Raw genomic sequence first — 20,648 nt, forward strand, 5'->3', positions numbered from 1 at the left:
TACTTTGTCTTTCGTCTGGTGGTTATTTTACATATTTAGTGTTGTTAAGATACACATTGTTTTGCCGACACCAAAGCAATTAAAAGTCTTCTTACACTGGGCACAAGTGTTGAGTTGTTCACTGTGGCAAAACTTGTCTTAAACTGGTAAGATTTTAGGGTTAGCAAGTTTCAGATGGTTAGTTTTGTAAGTATTTGAACAGTGATATAGTTTTTGTAACTTGGCCTTTGTACAGGAGCCCAGTGGATTTTTAAATCAAAGGAAGTGATTTAAGTGCTGACTTCTTGCTTTAATAAAAATGGTTCAAAAGTATTGTATTAACCACTTTTACATCTGAATCATAGCACATCATTTGTCAGAAAGTGGAGGCACGTTATGCATGTATGGCTGTAGGTGTAACTAGAGTTTACTGATGATGTGAATGCTGATAAAACCAGCAAGATGAAACCTGAAGTGTATCAGGCTATAACACCTGCTCAGATTCAGCCAAATGTTGCAAAGCAGATCAGAAAGCAACGCTTGTTTCTCATCACCAAGAAATTAGATATTCAGGGGTCAAGTCAGCCCAACATATGCTTGTTTTTCATTTACTGAAATAAAACGGAAGGCAGAGGAGACCCCCCAAAGGAGCAGAAACTGAAGGTGTAACATATCAAGAGAGGAAGCCATCATTTAAGTATGTCAGTGGTTTCAAGGCTATAAGCAATAATTGACTGCAAAAGTGAGTCAGGCAGAGGCCCTGGTAGTACTTTCTCCAGCTATCAAGGTTTGGCTTTTGGGACACGTCTTCTGAATCTGAGCTAGTGGATGAGGTCGAGAGACACCGGCTAGTCGCCTCACCTCAATGCATGGCTTGGATTCTCATGGAGAGAGGCTGGACTCCAACCTGGAGTTGCCCTCAGTGAGAGGCGGCGGGCAGGGGAAGGTGTCCTTGTATCCTTTTGGCTTGCTGCCTGTAAGTTGAAGCCTGGCTGTGCGCTGGGAAGGTGTAGCAGAGGCCCCCATCCCCATAACTCCCACCTCAACAGCATTCAGGGGGAGGATGGGGACATTATTATAATATTAAACATTATTTCAGATTGTCCAACTACTTTTGAGTCTCTGGAAATTGAATGCTATGTAGAAACATGGCTGTAATTCCTAAACAGTTTTGTGAAACTGCTTAAATTACAGACGAAAGTCTGCACTTTGGATTAGAATCTAGCCGCAGCCACACAGCAACAGATTTCACTTGATAAATAGTAATTTTATCTCGCTACAGTACATTCAAAGGTGAGTGTCCTTGAATGGCACCACAGTCATAAAGATCGGCAGACCATTAAAGTGGGAATCCTTATGCTAGATTACAGCACATCCTTTGTCTTAGTGCTGACAAATGCAGAAAAAGGTGATATATTATCTCATTTGGAGATATCCATGTCCGTATTGCATGGACACACACACACAAAAGTGATGTGTGTTACCATAAGAGAATCTGGGTGTACACACTAAGTTGGGTCATTGTCTCAGTGCATTAGGCTACTTGTTTGTCCTCACGAGCTTTTCGTTTTGCTTGTTTTCACGAACAGGTAAAATAATGTGAGCATTAACAGTCCCTTAAACTGGTCTGAATGTGTTGTGCTCTCTGTATGAAATGTGAGGCCCATTCACTTTCCTTGTTAGGGGGGAGAGCAGCTGCCTGTGTGTGGAACAGAGTAAAGGATAATGAGCAATACTTTAACAAGCACGCAAACAGGCGGGCCCAGTAGGATTATAATAAGCCTGTCTCTAATTAAAATGATAACCACTGTTGCATGTAATAAACTGTCAGGAGCTTATGGTAGCATAGTGGAGGAAGATGAATATGCTGGCACTGCTGGGTTTCTCTTTAATCAGAATCAGAATCAGAATACTTTATTGATCCCTGGGGGAAATTATTTAAAGACACCGATCCGCAGGCCCGTATTCGGTCTTCAATAACAAAACTATTTTTTGCCACTTTTTGTTGCACACCATAATTAATTTTGCCTTAGCTATGTGTGTATGAGATTTAGGGCACTGCAGGGCAGCATAAAGCAGCATATTCATCATCTGTCTCCTTACCAGATCCTGCACAGACATCGCCATCTATTGGACAGTCCAAGTTATGGCATGGTTTCTATCCTTTGTTGGTAAAAACGCAATGTAAAAGTGAAACGTGAAAAATAAAAAGGGGATAACTGGTGGTATAAAAGCAAAGTCACATACAGGCTGTAATGAACCAATAGACTGTCACTAATTAAACATTCATAGAAATACACTTATGAAAATAGAAACATTCAGCTTTTGGGAAACTTGGCTAGCTGCTCTGCTTTCTTAGTACTTTTCCTGCTGGAACCACATTATAAACCTGACATGTTGTTCAAGTAGTGTTATTAATTTAATATGCATTGTTTCTCTTTACAACTTTTTTATTTATTTATTTATTTTGCATTTAGCATCCTTGCAGTCTCTGGTTGGTGCCTTTAATTGTCACGTGGACACGTGAGCCACTTTGGCATATGACATAACTAACTATACAACTAAATGCGTTTATTGTGTATATGTCTTTTTCATTGAGCTGCCACAATCATCTGGATGACATTTAAGGTTGCTATGGTGTGAAATGTAACTAGAGCCCCAACGATTTATCATCAGACTGATATTTTCAGGCGATATTATCTATTATCATCTAGCATTTATAATGACTGTAAAATGAAATATTAAAAAAGTGAAGAAGAGACGGGAGAAACACTTCAACCAAGCTATGGATGTTGGTGTTTTACACTTTTTGTCCACCAGAGGCCACTCTGTAACTTCTCTGTTAACAACTTACCTTTGGATACAACCAGCTGATCAGAGCAGAGTGGGGCCTAGATTAAAGAAGTAAAGAAATCCCTAGACATAACAAATATTTGGGCAATTTAATTATGTATGTGCCACAAAGAAAAACAAATATGGACTGGTATATCAAGCTATTGGATTTTTTTTTTAATTCTCAAATAGTGATGTCTTAAAAATCTTATATGGGTCAGGCTCTAACTGTAACCCATGACCTGCTTAGTGGATGCAAACAAACAAAAATACTGCAATAAGATATGAAGCAATACATATACAAAACTGACTAACTGTACTAACAATACAATACTGTTCCTGCAGTTGGTGTCTTCAAGAACATACTTTCATATGATGACACACACATGCAAAGATTTGTACGGTTAAAAAAAACAAACAAACAAAACGTGGCCAGTTTACCCTTCTTAGTGCCCCTCAGATACAGTGCTGTTTGTGTCTGACAACCAGTAGTATATAGCTGTCATGATTATATAGCTGACACCAGCCACCATAACATATTTGATAATACTTTTTTAAAGAAAACTTCAAAAACTTATTTTTGGTGAGCTTGAAGTGATAATATATCATATATATCATATGATATGTTATCACTTGTTGACAGCACTGCAAACCCTTAGCCTTCTCTCAGTGAGCTTCATGATGCAGTCACCTGAATTGGATTTCACTTCACAGGTGTGCCTTCTCTGGGTTCATTTGTGGGATTTCTTGCCTTCTTAATGGGGTTGGGATCATCAGTTGTGTTGTGTTGGTACATAGCCCTATTTGACAACTGTTAACATTCATGTTATGGCAAGAACCAATCAAAAAGACATAATATAATCCATTTAATATAATGTTTTACTTTGTAATTATGTAACCAAATTACACTGAATTCTTCTTCTTTCTTTTTTTTTTCTTTTTTACATGTAATCAAATTACTTTAAATCATCATTTTGGGTATCTTGAGTGCAGTACTTCTGGGATGTATACTGAGTTCTCTGTGTGCTAAGAAGCTCAATCAAATACCTGTTATGTGTACTGCAGTGAGCCAGATCCCTACGTACTGAGATTCAAACTGCATACAAAGTACAACATTCACACTTGCAAAAATACACTAAGTGTCACTGACAGGACTTTTGGTACTCACTGTTAATTCCTACCAGAATTCTCAAGGGAGTCATGGTAACTGTTCACCAAGCCTTTCTTTTTTTTTGAAATAATCACTGACTGAACAAAACCTGTATTTTTCAGTTTGTTCTTAAGAAAAATAATAATTTAAAAAAAGGGCAGTGAAAGATTTTTAAGATCTTTTCAGGTTCATTGTCCCTGAACATGAGTCCTGACACTCCTTAGAACCATAATCTGTGTGGTCATGCATTACTGTCAGTGAGGAGTTTTTCTCCTCCTGACCAGTTCATTGAAATTCCCTGCATGTCTGTAAGGATTTTTCATGCTTCAGGTCTTGACATACAGTAGGAGTGGTTCTTTACAAGGTTTATGGAGTTTTGTAGTCAGACTACACAGCAAGGTCAAACTGTCTTTTTTCCTCTCTTGCTGGATATGTTTGCATATTAAATGTATCATAGTTTAACAAGTATTTCAAAGACTTTTTACTCCATAAAATGAATAATTACAATTGTTGTGAAATCTGGTTCCCATGAATATTGTGCACATCTTTCTGTTTCTAGACAGTTGAGTGTCCTTTCTTCTTGTAACCTACCATATTTACCTTTGAAACGTTTCAATATTTTTAACAGTTAACAATAAGTGCAACAAATACTGCAGGGTGGGATGATGGCAAAATATATATCCACCTCATAAACAAGAGCCTAAAACCGTAACTATGAACTGGATTTGCCATGTTGCAGAATCGAATAGTATAGGGGAAAGAATGGTGCATTATATATTTACTCCAACACAATCGAGCCATATTTACTGATCTTCATGCTATGACTCATTTCAATGTGATTTTTCCAGCATGAATTATGGACCAGGAGTCATATTTCAGCAGAGTTTGCTGATTCATTCGCCACATTGAGCTTTCTGCTTCCAAACAGTGCTGTGCACTATCTACATTAAAATGTTCCTTCACTTGTACAGTGTGCTTTAAGTATAAACCCACAAAACCTGATTGTGTCACCAGGCAACAGAAATCTGTGGATACAATAAGCCTGTCTAATTTGCCCTTGCTGAAGCGGCATTTAATGTAATTTGGATAGTTTGGACTGGAGTGCAGCTTTTGTTTATATACTTTTTATGAAGTTAACAAGGCATTGGAAATATATTTGAGACGATTATGAGAATGGATTCTTATGAAACATAATTCACTGTATTAATGTATTTCTAATGGATTTAATCCTGATGGTATTTTGTCAGTTTTTAAAATCTTTTGTATTTAGACAGATAAAAATAGGGCCCCAGTAAGAGAGCAGCCAGAAATCCTTTTTATATAGGCAGAAAACTGCTGACTTTATCCAGAGTTTCCATAGTATTTGATTGGGCACATCATAATTTATCTATCTCATATATTCCTAAAGCACATTTTCTCTCCTTTCACTTCCTGGCCCTGATTTAGCCTATACGGTAGAATTTCCGGCCAAAACAAGTTTACAACATGAACTTCACCCAGATTAACAATTTCGGAGTTTATTGAGAGCATTTAAATGCAACATGTTACGTCGTTGACGAGTTTGACGAATCGCACAGGAGCCGGGACGCCTCCCACCCTCAGTGTTGAGCGGAGCCGCTAGAGTGGAGAAACACATAGCGGAGTCCGGTCCATCTCTACCGCAGCTAGCTAACCCCGCAGCAAGGCCACTGCGGGAAGATGGCGACGGAAAAAGTGAAGCATGAAGGAAGAGTTAAAATTGGACATTACATTCTCGGAGACACTCTCGGAGTGGGGACGTTTGGGAAGGTTAAAGGTATGTGTAACTGTCTCAGGCGTTTGTGCATCCTGCCAGCTGCGAGGCGGTGGGAGAGGGAGCTTTTAGCTTAGCTGCTAAGCTAGCATACTAGGAAAGCTAACTTGTCGCAGTGCTGGGGAGGCAACACACTTGTTGTCGCGTTATTTTCTGAACTTTTTGTGTGTGTGTGACAAAACGCAGGTTTTAGAGCATGTCGTTGTAGTTTCTAAGATAAAGAAGACACTGCAAGTTTTATGAAATTGGCCTGTAGCTGGTCACATAGTTTGCCATTTAGCGTCGGTTGCGTTGCGTGCTAGCGAGCGAAGCGCTTGTTGAGACATACACCGGGAAGTCAGCCCTCTTCATTGATGTTGCCGCAAGCAAGAGTACATTTTAATCGGTAAAGTACAGTTTCCTCTCTCTTGCCTTTAAACACAACTCTGCACTACATTTATTCACAACTTCTTTCCCCACGAGTCGTATTTGTTGCCTGTTTCAAGCATTCAATGTTATTTCTGAAATTTCGATGGAAAGAGTTGGACAAACTCTGCTGAATCTACGCCCACTTTGTCAGTGCACAGGGCTGAACGCTTAGAAGCTTAAGTCAATATACAACTTGAGTTGTATCAACACGCAATGGACTAAAAACCTGTTTTATTTCTTAAAAGTAATCGTATCTGTGCGTTTTGTTTACCTTACAGGATGTTCTGTTCAGTAGAAACACTGAAACCACAATATATATCGAAATGGAGTGGAACCACCGCAAGCTGTGTGATCGGTTAATTCCCAATGAGTCATCTCCCAGCTCTCAGCTATTTGTTGATGTTGAGGGAAAAGAGCTAGAGTTGGTGCTGTGTGATTATGGTCTTGATTACTACCGACACAGCTGGTAAATCAAAACCAGCTGTTTGCTAACTCCCATGGGCAAATGCGCTGTCTTCCCACCGTCCATTGAGATGCTATCTTTTTGTTTCTTGTGCGGCTTTTTACCGCTTTCAGTTATGAGGACCCTGTATTTGACCTATTTGCTCATGTATTGACTGTGTATCCCCACTCATCTTTACAGATCATTTAGCATGTGCTAGGATTTTTTTTCTTTTTCTTTTTTAAATATAACTTTCAGCTGGAGACTTTATAAAGTAGAGATGTGGCGTTCAAAGACTCTTGAATTTACATATTTGAGAGAATGCTGAAACAGCAGATAGAAGTAAAATTTGCAAACGTGTTAGAGGTTTTGGTTAGCTTTGACTGATGTTTAGTAAGTATGTGCCCTAATGTTGCTGGAAGGTGTTTCAACATTGTGCGTGGCAAGATTTGCTTCTAGAAGGACTTTTGTTTCAGCATTAGATTTATCACACTCAGTAGGCAGCCAGTTTCAGCAAAAAACAAGAGAACTGTTTTACAGTCTTTCCATAATACCAAATGACAAAGCTATGCTTTGATATGCTTGAGTGATTGAATATGGTTGACTGAATACAAAATACTTTTTTTTTTTTCCCCTTTCTTCCATTTTTTTTCTTTAATTTGAATGTTTTTATTTTTTTATATTCTTAAAATTGTGATAGGAGGTGGTGATTTAGATCTCCCATTTCTCACACTGACTTCAGGATATTGGTCCTATTGCTGCTGTCCTTCATCCACCATGCTGCCTTCTGTTTCCAAAATAGGTTTCACCTCTAAGATTCGTAGCATGTCTGGTAACCTTTATCCTAATAGTGTAAACAACAAATTACACCTTTCCTTAAGTTGCGTGAAGATGCCTTGTTTTGCATAATACTTCACCATTCCCTATTTTATATGGCCTTGGTTGTAATAGAAATGCTCCATCCACTTTCTTTCTATCCTTCAGTGGGCCAACATGAGCTGACCAAGCATCAAGTGGCAGTGAAGATCTTGAACAGGCAGAAGATCCGCAGTTTGGACGTGGTGGGAAAGATTCGCCGGGAGATCCAGAACCTCAAGCTTTTCAGGCACCCTCACATAATTAAACTGTAAGTCCTAGATTACACCCTGCTCACTGCTCCATAATCCCCTTGCCACCACATTAATGCCACCCACTGAGCTATTTTCAGGCTTTTATAGTGTTGTTTTAGAATGCATCCATCTAGGACAGTATCTGTCTGACTCAGTCCACTCTCTCTTCTGACCTCTCCCTATTGTGCAGTATTGACTGTTTCGTTATTCCCTCAGTTAGTCTTTCATTTTAACGTACAAAAGTGCACTGGCTTTGCCTTTGTTGTGGGTAGCTGTGTAGCTTGCTCTGCTGGTATTATTGTCAACATCTGGTAGGCTAAAGCAGATAAGTGTGTCATTTCAAATGAGTAATTTTTTAACGTCACAGTCTGAGCTGACTGTGCCATAATGTTCTGGTGCTCTAAGCTAAACTTACTATTTGACAGTTGTCAGGGGACTTCCTGTTTGGTATGGGAATGTTCACAGACTCAAGGCCACAGTTACAGGGTCATTAAACTGACTGGGGGGGGGTATAATTGCCTGAAATACCCGTTCCATGTTAAAAAATGTAAGCTATGCCTGTGTGTGTCTACACATGAGAGACTGATTCCATTTTTGGCAGGGTGCACAGACCACTGGGGCAAAGTACATAACATTGTCTGTCTAGCGGGGATAATAACAGATCGAGTAATGTAACATAATACTGCTTCATTTTTATTGATGGGATGTTTTCTGCAATTGCAACACATCAGATTCACAGTTAGTGAACATCTCTAACATCTGCTGAGCTACAAACTGCATGGCAGACATTATTGCCTTTGGTTTTATCCAGCATGGTAGTGCGTGTTAGTATTGGATTTACAAAAGCTCTGAATGTTTTCTTAAAATATCTTAACACTGTCACATTGTCAATGCATTTTTTGTTGTTGTTGTTGTCTGTATTTAAAACTTGTAAAATCTGAGCTTTAGAGGCTGCACACAATGTGGTTTCTGGGACTTGCTATCAAGAATTTCTCCTGGTTTGATTCTACAGCTTGATAATGGTTATGTAAAACAGCAACAGATGTGGCTTATGTGCAAAGAGAGCTACACAGCATTTTAGTGCAAATAGATGTAGGTATGATGAATGCCACTAATGGACTGCAAGTATGCAGTGGAGTCTAACTCATAGCTCAGTCTGTCTGTCTGGCAGCTGAAACATAAAAATGCTCAATTGTTTTTGTATTATATTATAATATTCAACATTTGCACAAAGTGCTGCTCTCATACACTTTTTTTTTTTTTTCAATACTGAGCACACCAATTTTCTTCCATGGCAACTAAGTTTCTTCCTGTTTGTGAGGAATTGTTTTTCTTTGTTACAGGAAACCAAAAATTAGATGTGTTAACAATCTCCTGTGGGTTGAACTGAGCTGCTGGTTGATTAAATTACTTTGTTAAAATTAATCATAAATGGGCTAAAATAGACCATTGGCAAAGTAACATTAAAACTAAAAATAAGAGACGTCTATTTGAGTCAGCTGTCCAAATCTAAGCACATATTCCAATTATTCTTTGTAATAATTATTAAATGGTAACAGACATGTCTAAATGTTTTCTTGTATAATACCTTCCAACTCCTAATAACCCACATGACTTGTGTTTTGACTGTAGGTATCAGGTTATCAGCACCCCTACAGATATCTTCATGGTGATGGAGTATGTCTCAGGGGGAGAGCTCTTTGACTACATCTGCAAAAATGGAAAGGTACTTTAGGACTGGAAACTTGTATATTGATTCCAAACTTCTTTAACCCTTTCCATCATTTCATATTGCACAGATGTTGTGTAGTTTATCATTAGTGAGATAAAGATAATGCAGATAAGTATCATACACTTGTCATAATCAGACTACAGTGGAGATAAAGTAATCTTTGAACTTTGTAAACTGTGAAGGCTGAAAAAGATATTCAAAACACAACATGAGGTGCTGCTTAGTCATCAGTGATGTTCTGACTGAGGAAGGAAAGATCACACCTAATGAATAATTTCTGCTTTGACAGTTGGATGAAAAGGAGAGTCGACGACTGTTCCAGCAGATCATTTCAGCAGTAGACTACTGCCACAGACACATGGTGGTACATCGAGACCTTAAGCCAGAAAATGTGCTGCTTGATGCGCATATGAATGCTAAGATTGCAGACTTTGGTGAGTAGTTCTTGGACTTAAATCGAGTCTCAGCAGGAACCACTGATTTTAATTTGTTAATTATACACACAGTAATAATAGTAATTAGGGCTGTTCGATATAACGAGATATCTATCTATCTATCTATCTATCTATCTATCTATCTATCTGATGACGATATAAAAACATCTATCGTTTAATTTTACGCTATTGTTTGTTTCGTGGTGTTGCAAAATAAACTGTTTACGGCAATATTTTTTCATCGTTTTGATGGTCACTGTAGTGGCTATGTTAATTTCTTAAAGTTCTCTCTTTCTCTTATATTTAATATAACCACACTACGGACGGACAAGCGCCTGTATTTATGTGTTGTCTTTAGCAACAATGATGGTAAAATCACAAACCTTTCACAATAAAGCTCAAGATCCTGTTGAGACTTTTCAAAATAAACTGAATCACGTGAAAGAGTATGCAGAGTATTTTTGGATGAGAAGCAAAAAAGAGCTGCCAGGTTTTAAAAAATAAACCTTAGACTCAAACGTTAGAGCAGGCTTTTCGCTGCAGCACGTCGTGTAATAAATACAAAGAAAACGGCAGCCGTTACAACTTATGTCTAAAAATGTATCGTTTCATGCATCGGTTAAAACACTCGACTCCAGGTACATGACGCCCAGTTGGAAACACTTCATGCAAGACGAGCTGCCCGAGATTCACAGAATTTACAAAAAAATTAGAAATTTTTGTGATTTATATCGTTTCGGACGATAGATGTCTTATATCGGGATATGAGACTTTGTGTCATATCGCACAGTCCTATTAGTAATGATAATATTTGGAGCACTTTCATAAAAAGTCCTTTCCAAAGCCAAGAATAAATAAAGCTAAAAGCAAACACAGTAACAAATAATTAAAACACCATAATCCATAACTGAAGCATAAATAAACAAAAAGACAATAATACCCCAAGAACTACATACAATAGAAAACAGGTGGGTAAGACCTCAGTTGAACTTGACAGTCTAATGTTAGACAGAAGGCTTTTCCATAATGTTAGGGCATGATATAAAAATATGTTGTTTTCTTAACCTTTGGGACCTTCAGAAGACCACTCCCCTGAGAGTGTAGGGGACCTATAGGTACATATGGTCTCACAAGATCACTCGGGCAGCTTGGTGCTCTGCTAGTTAATATTTTATAAGACGGCAGCAGTACAAAATCCATGGTGCTGCAATATGAACCAACTGCAGACCTCTAAAGATTTTCTTGGGCAAACCTCACAGTAAAGCATTGCTATGATGCAAGATGTCACAAAGACATGAACTAGAACCTTGGCGTCTTTGAGCGCCATCATATGTCTGATTGTAGCCATTTTTCTCACCAAATTAAAAGGCAAATTAAAGGCTCTGATCAACAAACAACAAGATGCTTACCAAATCCTCAGAGTGGATCACACAGTCATCAAGACACAAAGAAAACTGGTCATACTTATGACTCACTCTTGCCATTCCAGTCACTGAAATCTCAGTTTTAGCTGAGTTTAACCCTCTGGTGCTGCATATTATTGAAAATAAAAGTGGGCCAAGGACTGACCCTTGTAGACTTCATACTTAATAGTGCACGACTCAAAAAATAATTGAAAGCATATATTGAGATCTTTCTGGAAAGTACGGTCTCAACTGTTGACACACCTGAGAATGACATAGTGTTTCATAAGCCTGTTCTTAAGTATTTTGTGGTCCACTGTTTCAACCACAGCGCTAAGGTCTAATAACAAGAGAACAGAGGTTGAGTCAGAGTCCAACACAAGTAACAGATCATTTACCACCGTTAAAAATGCCGATTCTGTAGAGTCGTTAACTTGAAAGGCAGACAAATAAATCATATATTAACTAGTATTTCACAATAAGTTACTTTCTCAAAAGATTTTTACAAAACCTCCAGATTTTAAACAGAATTTCAAAAAATTGTCCTCAAAGTCTGACTACATTTGGTATTTTGATGGGCTTTTAGTGTGAGCTTTTACCACATAGGTTTATAATCCATGAGCAGATTCCAGGGTTGTTTAGTGTGAGCATGAAAACACATTCTAATAACAGTTTGTTATTTCAGCGATCAATCATTTCTGGCGGTAGTGTGCCAGAAACATAAAATATGTTTCAGAAAATCCTTCATACATTCCTTAAATTTGGCTAAGCAAATATACAGAACTACATTCAAGACTTTGATAATAAACTATTCTAGTGTGCATTGGTTGTTATTTAACCTGCAGTTATTCCAAATTATTTTGAATCTTTAGTAAAGTATTTTTGTCACTCTTCTGTTAATTCATGAATCATGTTCACCATTGCTACCAGTGAAAAAGACATTGTCTCCTTGCTGAGAGGATGAACTGCAGTAAGTGGAGAATCTTAAAAAAATGGTACAGCTAATTATAAATCAACTTTTTTTTCTCGGGCCGACAGAAAACGAAACATTACTGCTTTAGTATTTTTCACGTTAGGTATATACTTAATAAAGCACTTTAAGCTAAAAACAAACTAGAATAGTTTGAAACTGCATTAAAAACATTAAATGTTTATGTGAGGTAAATAATTGAAGTTGTTGTGTTTTGAAAAGTGTGCATATTATATAATAGTTAAAATCTTTTGCAGGTTTGTCAAACATGATGTCAGATGGAGAGTTCCTCAGAACAAGTTGTGGTTCTCCAAACTATGCTGCTCCTGAGGTCATCTCAGGAAGGTAATGGCTTATTTTAAATTCTGTTTTGTTTTTTTCCTTCTAATGATACTTTACTTACATTTCGAAGTGAGACAGAAACACAACTCGAAAACACAGCCTAGTTAAAAATAGTTTTTGTGATTCTTTCTTTTTACGCCTCCTCAGGTTATATGCTGGACCAGAGGTGGATATTTGGAGTAGTGGGGTGATTCTCTACGCCTTGTTGTGTGGAACACTTCCCTTTGATGATGATCATGTGCCAACACTTTTTAAGAAGATCTGTGATGGGATCTTCTTCACCCCACAGTATCTGAACCCTGCAGTAATAAGCTTACTGAAACACATGTTGCAGGTGGACCCGATGAAAAGAGCCACCATCAAAGAGATCCGGTAAGCCTGGCGGAGTATTTACAAAGTCAAAAATCCTATAGGCTTTGTTTTGTTTTTGTTTGTTTTTGGTTGTCTAGATTGTAAATCACATTATTTCATGATGGCAAGGGACTGTCTGCGTAGAAAATTAGTTCTGTTGGTGCTGTTTGCATTCATGATCTTTTAACTACCAAAATGATTCTTCGCCACAGAGAGGACGAGTGGTTCAAAAAAGATCTGCCAAAGTACTTGTTCCCTGAGGACCCCTCCTACAGCAACAACATGATCGACGACGAGGCCCTGAAGGAGGTTTGCGAGAAGTTTGAGTGCACAGAGGAGGAGGTCCTTGCCTGCATATACAGTCGCAACCATCAGGATCCATTGGCTGTTGCCTACCATCTCATCATTGACAATCGTCGCATCATGAGCGAAGCCAAGGATTTCTACTTGGCATCTAGCCCTCCTGACTCTTTTCTAGATGACCAACACCTGACTTCATCAGGTGCAGCGATAGTGAAGCCTCACCCTGAGCGTATACCTTTTCTCGTGGCGGAGACTCCTCCCAGGAGTATCCGTCACACACTGGATGAACTGAACCCTCAGAAGTCCAAGCACCAGGGTGTTAGGAGAGCCAAGTGGCACCTGGGTATACGCAGTCAAAGTAGACCAAATGATATCATGACCGAGGTGTGCCGTGCAATGAAACAGCTGGATTATGAGTGGAAGGTAAGGAAGAAGAGGGACACGATATAGGAGGAAATGCTTAATATTTACAATTAAGAAAAACAAAACAAAAAAAAAAAATGTAGTAAAATATAATCTCACAGTTATTGAAGTTGGATTGTATTAAAAGTTTAATAAGCTCCAGGTGTACTTTTAAAGCATCACAAAGACACATTTTCCTTCCTTTCAATAATTTTCTAGGTTGTGAATCCATATTATCTGCGTGTGAGAAGGAAGAATCCTGTTACTGGGATGCTTGCCAAGATGAGCCTTCAACTGTACACAGTGGACAGCAGAACCTACCTCCTTGACTTCCGTAGCATAGACGGTAAGTTTCACCTTCACTAGTCTGTAGCAGTAGGTGAGGAAACAGTCTGCATTTAGATCACCACTCATTTGCATAAGCACCCGGCAGGATACACTGATAAGGTTACATAACTAACCTGTGTATGGCTCAAATATTAGAGAATAAAACACATGAAAGATCATACACGAGGCCGTTATTTGTGATGATTCAAAGTGCTCCATTAAATCTGTGTCATAGCCTGACCCGCACATTCCCAGAAATGTAACTACATATGACGCAGATGTCCATATCTGTTTATTGATTAGCACATGGATTATACCACAGGGAAACAAGATGTAATTGAATGTAATTACATGCTGTGCAGAGGCTAATATTCTGCCAGTGTAGATGCCTTTGTCTCATTTTATTAGCTCTGGCGATACGTGCATAAACTCAAGGTCAGTTGTGAATTCCCCTTATCTTCCTGTGTTTCAATAAAAGTAACTGTTGTTCGAGATTTATTAGTTCCATGAACTGCTCTGTTTCAATTATGATGGCAGACACACCAGCAATGTTCCCTCTAATTTTTCACGTGTCTGAGCGAACACACAAACTCCCTGAGTGATCCCTTGGATCACTGTGAGCAACAGCAGACGTGGGTTTTTTTTTTTTAAATTTTTATAAAGCTCTGACTTATGAGTATGAGTCTGTGGTCTGGGAGAGAGTCCTGTAACTCTCTGCCTGCAAAATATAGTATATAATGACCAATGTTGGGCAATTAATTATATAGTTACTTCTTCAAAAAAATGACTGAGTTATGCAAACAACGTTTTTTGCAGCTTTTTTTTTTAATTTTTTTATTAATGCAGCCAAGGTGTTTTTTTAAATAAACATTTCAAACTATTGACAGAACAATCAGCTGTTCTGCATCAAATCTGATGCCACACAAATTGTTTGTGCCACTCGAAAAAATAATTTCTGTCCACTATGAGATAAAGGAGAACAACAGCCTGATACCTGCAGGCCTGACAACAGATGTATCACTGCTGTAACACCTGTAACATTCAGCTGTCGCCTCATTGTTCTAAGGTGGCATCGTTCTAATCCCATATGGGAGCAGCCAGTCACTTACTGACTAACACTGCAAAACAGAATTGTTAAAGTATTAATTTTAATTTCAATTCAGGTTAGATTTTTTTGTGCGCAACGCAGATTTTCTGTGCGCAGAGACCGTGCCAGCAGTGCGCACGTGCGCAGCTTAGAGGGAACATTGCACACCAGCATACAAATGCAAACAAGGACAGGTGGGGATTCAACACAGTACTGTGCAAAATGAGGAAATTGTGTTAAAGGGCAGTAATAACACGTCAGTGTTTGGGAATTATTTGACTCGTGAAGCTCAATGGCAGCAGTACAGCATGCGTTGTAATTTACAGATGGATCAAGTTTTGATTGCTTGTATTGTAATATATTTAATTTTTAAAACTAGTCTCATACAACTTACACTCAGTTTTGCAACATTTGACCAGTTAACCTAGATCTTCAGGTAAGCCCTTTACTCAGTTCTCTGTATCTTCGGTGTTTATCTGGATTTTGTCCTCTAGTATGCTGCCTCAGTGTGGAATTTATAAATGATTAACTCATGGATGATGGTTTGGGAAGTCTGTGTAGGTGTTTGGCATTACCTCAAAGGAGAACATGAGATTGAAGAGCTGTTGTGGGCTTCTGATACATCACAGGCTTTCCATTTAAAGTATGTGAAGCTTTGGCTTTGGGCTACAGCAAAGTCCATCATTAAGCTTGTGTTTATCTGAACTTATACCTGATGACTCAGAAATATAGAAAATATTATGCTGATTGTTAACATTTGTCTATAACTACACATAATTAATCGCATGAATTTATAGCTTAGCTTAATTTAAGTTTTAAACTATTTGCGTGATAGTTTAGCAGCATTTCTTAAATTAATCATTTACCTGCAGTAATATTTGTTGCAGGTCTTAAAAAAATGATCTGGGAACTAAGTTTGAGAGTCTGCAAACATATTAATACATATTAAATGGTTTGATCAAGCAAGATTAGTCATTGTTAAATGTCCGTCTGGTGGACAACATGGAGGACTATGAGAGAAGTTTGAAAAAGTATAAGCCATCAGCAGCTGTATCAGTGCAACAGTCCTGCCTCCTGTTGGGAACCTGGGTGCTAATGCTGTTAGCAAGTTCATAATAGGACTGCTGACTGCTGTAGCAGCAGCAGTTCAGGCACAACCAAATTGGGTACAAATCGGGCACCAGATCAGGAAAGTTGGATGCATCCTCTGACACTGCATGGGAAGGAAAGGGATGTGTGAATGTGGATTACAAGAAAGATTTTCACCTATATATACAGCACTTACCTCATTTCTTTATATTTTGCTTCCAAGCAGCGAGAGCTTTTTTTTTTTTTTTTTTTTTTGGTAAGGGGTCTTGAGCAATAGTTCTCCAGGATTTCTGAGGGTTTTTCTTTGGACATTGGCTACTTTTTTACTCATTTGAAGTCCAATCCCTCTGTCTTAACATTTTGTTTGACCTTAACATTTAACAGGTCAGTGTTAAATGGCTTAACCCTCCTCTTGTGTTAGCTTTCTGTTATCATCTCTTATGTTAACGGGTCGGTTTTGACCCGTGAATTAAATCAGCTATAAAATACACTAAAAACAATAAGTTATCATCCAATTTGTTTCTCATCTCTTGGTTACCTTGTTAGGCTTCCTTATCCATGAAAATGTTGGTTTTAATACTTTCGGTGTGGGCCTCTGGGTCTTTTTTTTTTGTCACTATACCCCTCGATTTCAATTTAAAAAAAAAAAATTGTAAAATTAACAGAGAGAATCATATTAATAAATAAAAGTTTTTTGTGTTACCTGGCTATTACTGAGGGGTATAGGACACATCTCTTAAATAAATCTGTTTTATTGATTTTTTTCATTTTAGATTAATTACTAAAATGACATCTATGGTGTTACGGGTCAATTTCGACCCATAGATATTTACATCAAGAAAAGACAAAAAATTTGTCATTTAACACTGACCTGTGACTCATTCAATCACAGAAAAGGGACAGAGCTCAAGAGATAAACAAATAGTTCCAGCTGTTTTTCCTGGCAAATTATAAAGAAATGAGGGCTGGCTCAAGACCTTGACTGTTTGACACCTCCTGTCACTGCAAGTGTGTGTCTAACGCCCCAGATTATAATAATTTGACCAAGCAAAGTGGACATTGGGACTGCAGTAATCTCATAAAATTATCACGGTCAGCAGTATTTTGATCGAGAAAATTAAGATACAGTTGTATGCAGTCTGTTTCCAGCATTAAAACTGGTACTAACAAAATGCATAACCACATTCATAGGAGGCAGGTCACGCACCGGCAAATATAGCTACATTTAGAATATGTTCATTTTAGAAAGCCGAATAGCTTATATTAAAATTTGTTTACTGGTCAACCCCTCATGAACCAAAGGCTTTTTATCTCAGTAAATGGTGGCTAAGAAGAAGTCAGTGAACAGAGATGTATGTGGGTGTTAGAGCCATGGACTGTGTAGCCACAGCTGCTTTGAGAGGAAATGGTGAATACTGCTTTGGCTTGTGCATATTTCATGAACTGAACCCAAAATTGTTCAAACTCGGGGTGTCAGGATGATCTGGGTGTCCGCAGTGCAATATCTATATTACAGTTTATTAGGTTAAAAGGAAGAAAATAATCTTTATTTTTGACTACAAAAATCTTACACTTTATCCCTAGCCTAAACAATCGACTAAGTATAAACTAGTGATTAATTTCACTGTTTACAGCAGTGTCTCTGTGGTAGGAATTGAGTATTTTCCAAGACTTGTAGATACCCTAGTGATACCCATTGAACTTCTTGTGTTTGAAAATTAGTTTGTCTTATTGTTCAGATGATATGTTGGAGACAAAATCTGGAAGTGCTACCCCTCTGCGCTCTGGCTCTGTGGGCAACTACCGGACCGCTATTAAGAACGATGTAGATGGAGCAGAGCTTCCAGGTACACCTAGTACCGTGCACCCCACCAAGACTGGAGAAGGCTCTTTGACGTCATCGTTGACCTCATCCATCGATTCCACAGGAGGCGGGGACAATGCATCTGTCCCTCGACCAGGAAGCCACACCATTGAGTTCTTTGAGATGTGTGCAAATCTTATTAAACTACTTGCACGATAGCTCGCAAAACAATCGCTAGCCTTTTTCTCCCTCTGAGTGTCTTTATAGCAATAAGCATGCAACTGAATCGTGGCTCAGTTCATCCCGGCTGAGGATGAAGTGATTGTTCCATGGCACTGATGCAGGTTGGTGTTTCCCTAAGCTGAAGGGATGTATACTGAGCTGACTGGGGATGCAAAGGGTTACTGGGGGAAAGACAAATGACTAGCTGATTAATTAGCTAGGACAGAACATTTAGGAACGAGGGTTTTACAATTTCCTGAACAACTTAATAGCAAGCGTCTACATCCCAACTACACATATGCGCAAGTGATTACACTGAATTTTCTGTACTGTAGTCAGGTGAGCACTGCTTTTCAGTACAGAGAGCAAAATCACATTCTTACCTGTACAAAAGGAAGCCACACATGGAGGTTGGGGGTTTGGGTGGCAGTCACGGGATGCAGGAAGCACTTTTGCACAAGTTTCTTTTATTTCCTGCTGCTGTTGTTTTTTTTGGGTTTTTTTTTGGTTCTTTTCAGTAGGGATCTGAGAATTGGTGCACATGTTCCGAAGCGTTATATATAACTAGGGTGGGCATACCCATCACATTCATTGGAGTCTGAAGAAGTTCAGTGACTCCTGTATTTCTGTCTTGCGTCAGGGACTAAAGAATGCGTTCATCAAATTTATGTTGGGTTATTATTATTATTTTTTAATTCTTTTTAAGAAATTGTCAGACTAAATTTCATGGTTTTGTCCTGTTGTAAAAATGTGTTTTTGAATTTGTCTGTCCCCCACCTTTTTATATATAAAGACGTAAACATATTTATCAGTGCATTAAGTAGGTGGAGTGTTGGTTGTAAAGGAAATTGATTTTCTTTTCTTTTTTTTTTTTCTTTCTTTCTTGCAATAAGATCTATTGCTGGATGGTGTATATATATATATATTTTTTTTATTTTATTTTTTTTTTACAGTCTGGCTTGTAATCATAATGAATTTTATTTCATTCAATCAGTTATTCTGATACACGATTGTCTTTGTATTTAACTTTAGACCGCTTTTTGCCACGACAGTCAAAATCTAGAACTATAACTTTCCATGTCGCATTAGAATGACAAGTTGATTTTTACTCATTTTCTCTTATTTCTTTAGTGTTTTTGGTTTTTGTTTTAGATTAATGAATACGATTTCAGTATGATTACTAAGTGAAATGCCTTTTGCCTACATTCGTTTTGTAAATGCCATCACACATGAATAGGCCTCAGGGCTCAGTGAGTAGTAGCAATTACATGCAGCGCGTGGACAATGTCTGTTGGTAAGTGAATACATCCACAATGTCATTTTTGGACATGTTTTAATTTCCCATACATTCCCTTGAAGTTTGACCTTGTTAAAGGTTTTATGTTTTTAAACCTGAAACAGACTTACGAGCTTTGAATGACATAGATCGGGGAGGTAGATCGCACTTCTGGTGACTTGCAAGCTCACAAAGTAGAGTTGGATAGGTCTTTGATTATAAGTGTGATGTATCTCATTATCCATTGCCTCTCCGTGGTCTTAAAGTTTTAAGTTATGCCTGTTTGGCTGCCTTATCATTATCAGTACTGTTTATCAGTTTTATGTCAGTAAAAGTTGGAAATTGTGCCGGTCAGAATTCTTGGTGCTGTTTTTGCGGTTTTGAGGATTAAAATCTAATTACACTGTCTTTATGGTTGGTTTATTCATTTTTCTAGGTGTTTTGCATTACCAAAAAGGGAAAAAATTCTAACTGCAAAAACCTAAAAGATCTGATTGTCATCTGTTTTATAGACATCAGTAACTACTGCATCTTTAAAACGATGTCAACAGGATCAAGTTAAATCAAACTTTTAAGATAATTTGGGGGGTTCTTATTTGAATTAAAGTATTTGTATGCCCTTGCTGTAAAGTCAGAATCTTATAATCTGACATGTTTATTAGCAAATGTCAGCAATCTGAACTGCTGTATGAGAATTTTACTTTTCAGAGATAATTCAGCAGTGACGATAATTGTGACCAACTTGTATCTTTTGTTCATATTCACATTTGACCTTCATGTCTCACAGACAAAATATATGGATCATGGTAAAGGCGCACACACACTATGGTGTGGGTTGTGGTTTTTTTTTTTTTTGTTTTTTTTTTTTTTTTTTGGAGGAGTTGCAACCTCTGGTTATAAACTACTTTTCATGGCTTGCTTGATACATTTTGAAAGAATGTGTGCAAAAAACGATTTTCTTTTCTCTTTTTGCCTCTGATGGAGTATTGTCCTAGTGGTCTGTTGAGTTCAGCATCCGTTTCATCTGCTTCAAAGAATAATTGTTCTGTTTTTGTTTGGTGTGTAAGGGGACCCAACCAGACTGATCAGTGTAAATCTGAATGGACAGTATTGAATCATTTATATACACAACTGCATAATAAACTGCTAAAATGCACATTTATGTTTGACTTTTTTTTTGTTTGTTTTTTTTAC

The 20,648-nt window shown here is 38.0% G+C and overlaps 1 protein-coding gene across 2 annotated transcripts; it reads left to right on the forward strand.

Annotated features, from left to right (window-relative positions):
* Nucleotides 1–5,514: 5,514 nt before the first annotated feature.
* prkaa1 (protein kinase, AMP-activated, alpha 1 catalytic subunit) lies at nt 5,515–20,610 on the forward strand. 2 transcript variants are annotated; one of them, XM_040000000.1, is made up of 9 exons: nt 5,515–5,756; nt 7,588–7,729; nt 9,345–9,438; nt 9,734–9,878; nt 12,509–12,596; nt 12,741–12,965; nt 13,157–13,670; nt 13,869–13,995; nt 17,892–20,610. In XM_040000000.1, the coding sequence occupies exons 1-9, from the start codon at nt 5,660–5,662 to the stop codon at nt 18,173–18,175; spliced, it is 1,716 nt and encodes a 571-aa protein (XP_039855934.1). In that variant the 5' UTR covers nt 5,515–5,659; the 3' UTR covers nt 18,176–20,610. The 2 variants fall into 2 exon arrangements, with proteins under 2 accessions (XP_039855934.1, XP_039855935.1); XM_040000001.1 differs by lacking the exon at nt 5,515–5,756 and adding an exon at nt 5,782–6,138.
* The last annotated feature ends 38 nt before the right edge of the window (nt 20,611–20,648 follow it).

Source organism: Simochromis diagramma, unplaced genomic scaffold, assembly GCF_900408965.1.
Source record: "Simochromis diagramma unplaced genomic scaffold, fSimDia1.1 OVJJ01000596.1, whole genome shotgun sequence".
Lineage (NCBI taxonomy): Eukaryota > Metazoa > Chordata > Actinopteri > Cichliformes > Cichlidae > Simochromis > Simochromis diagramma.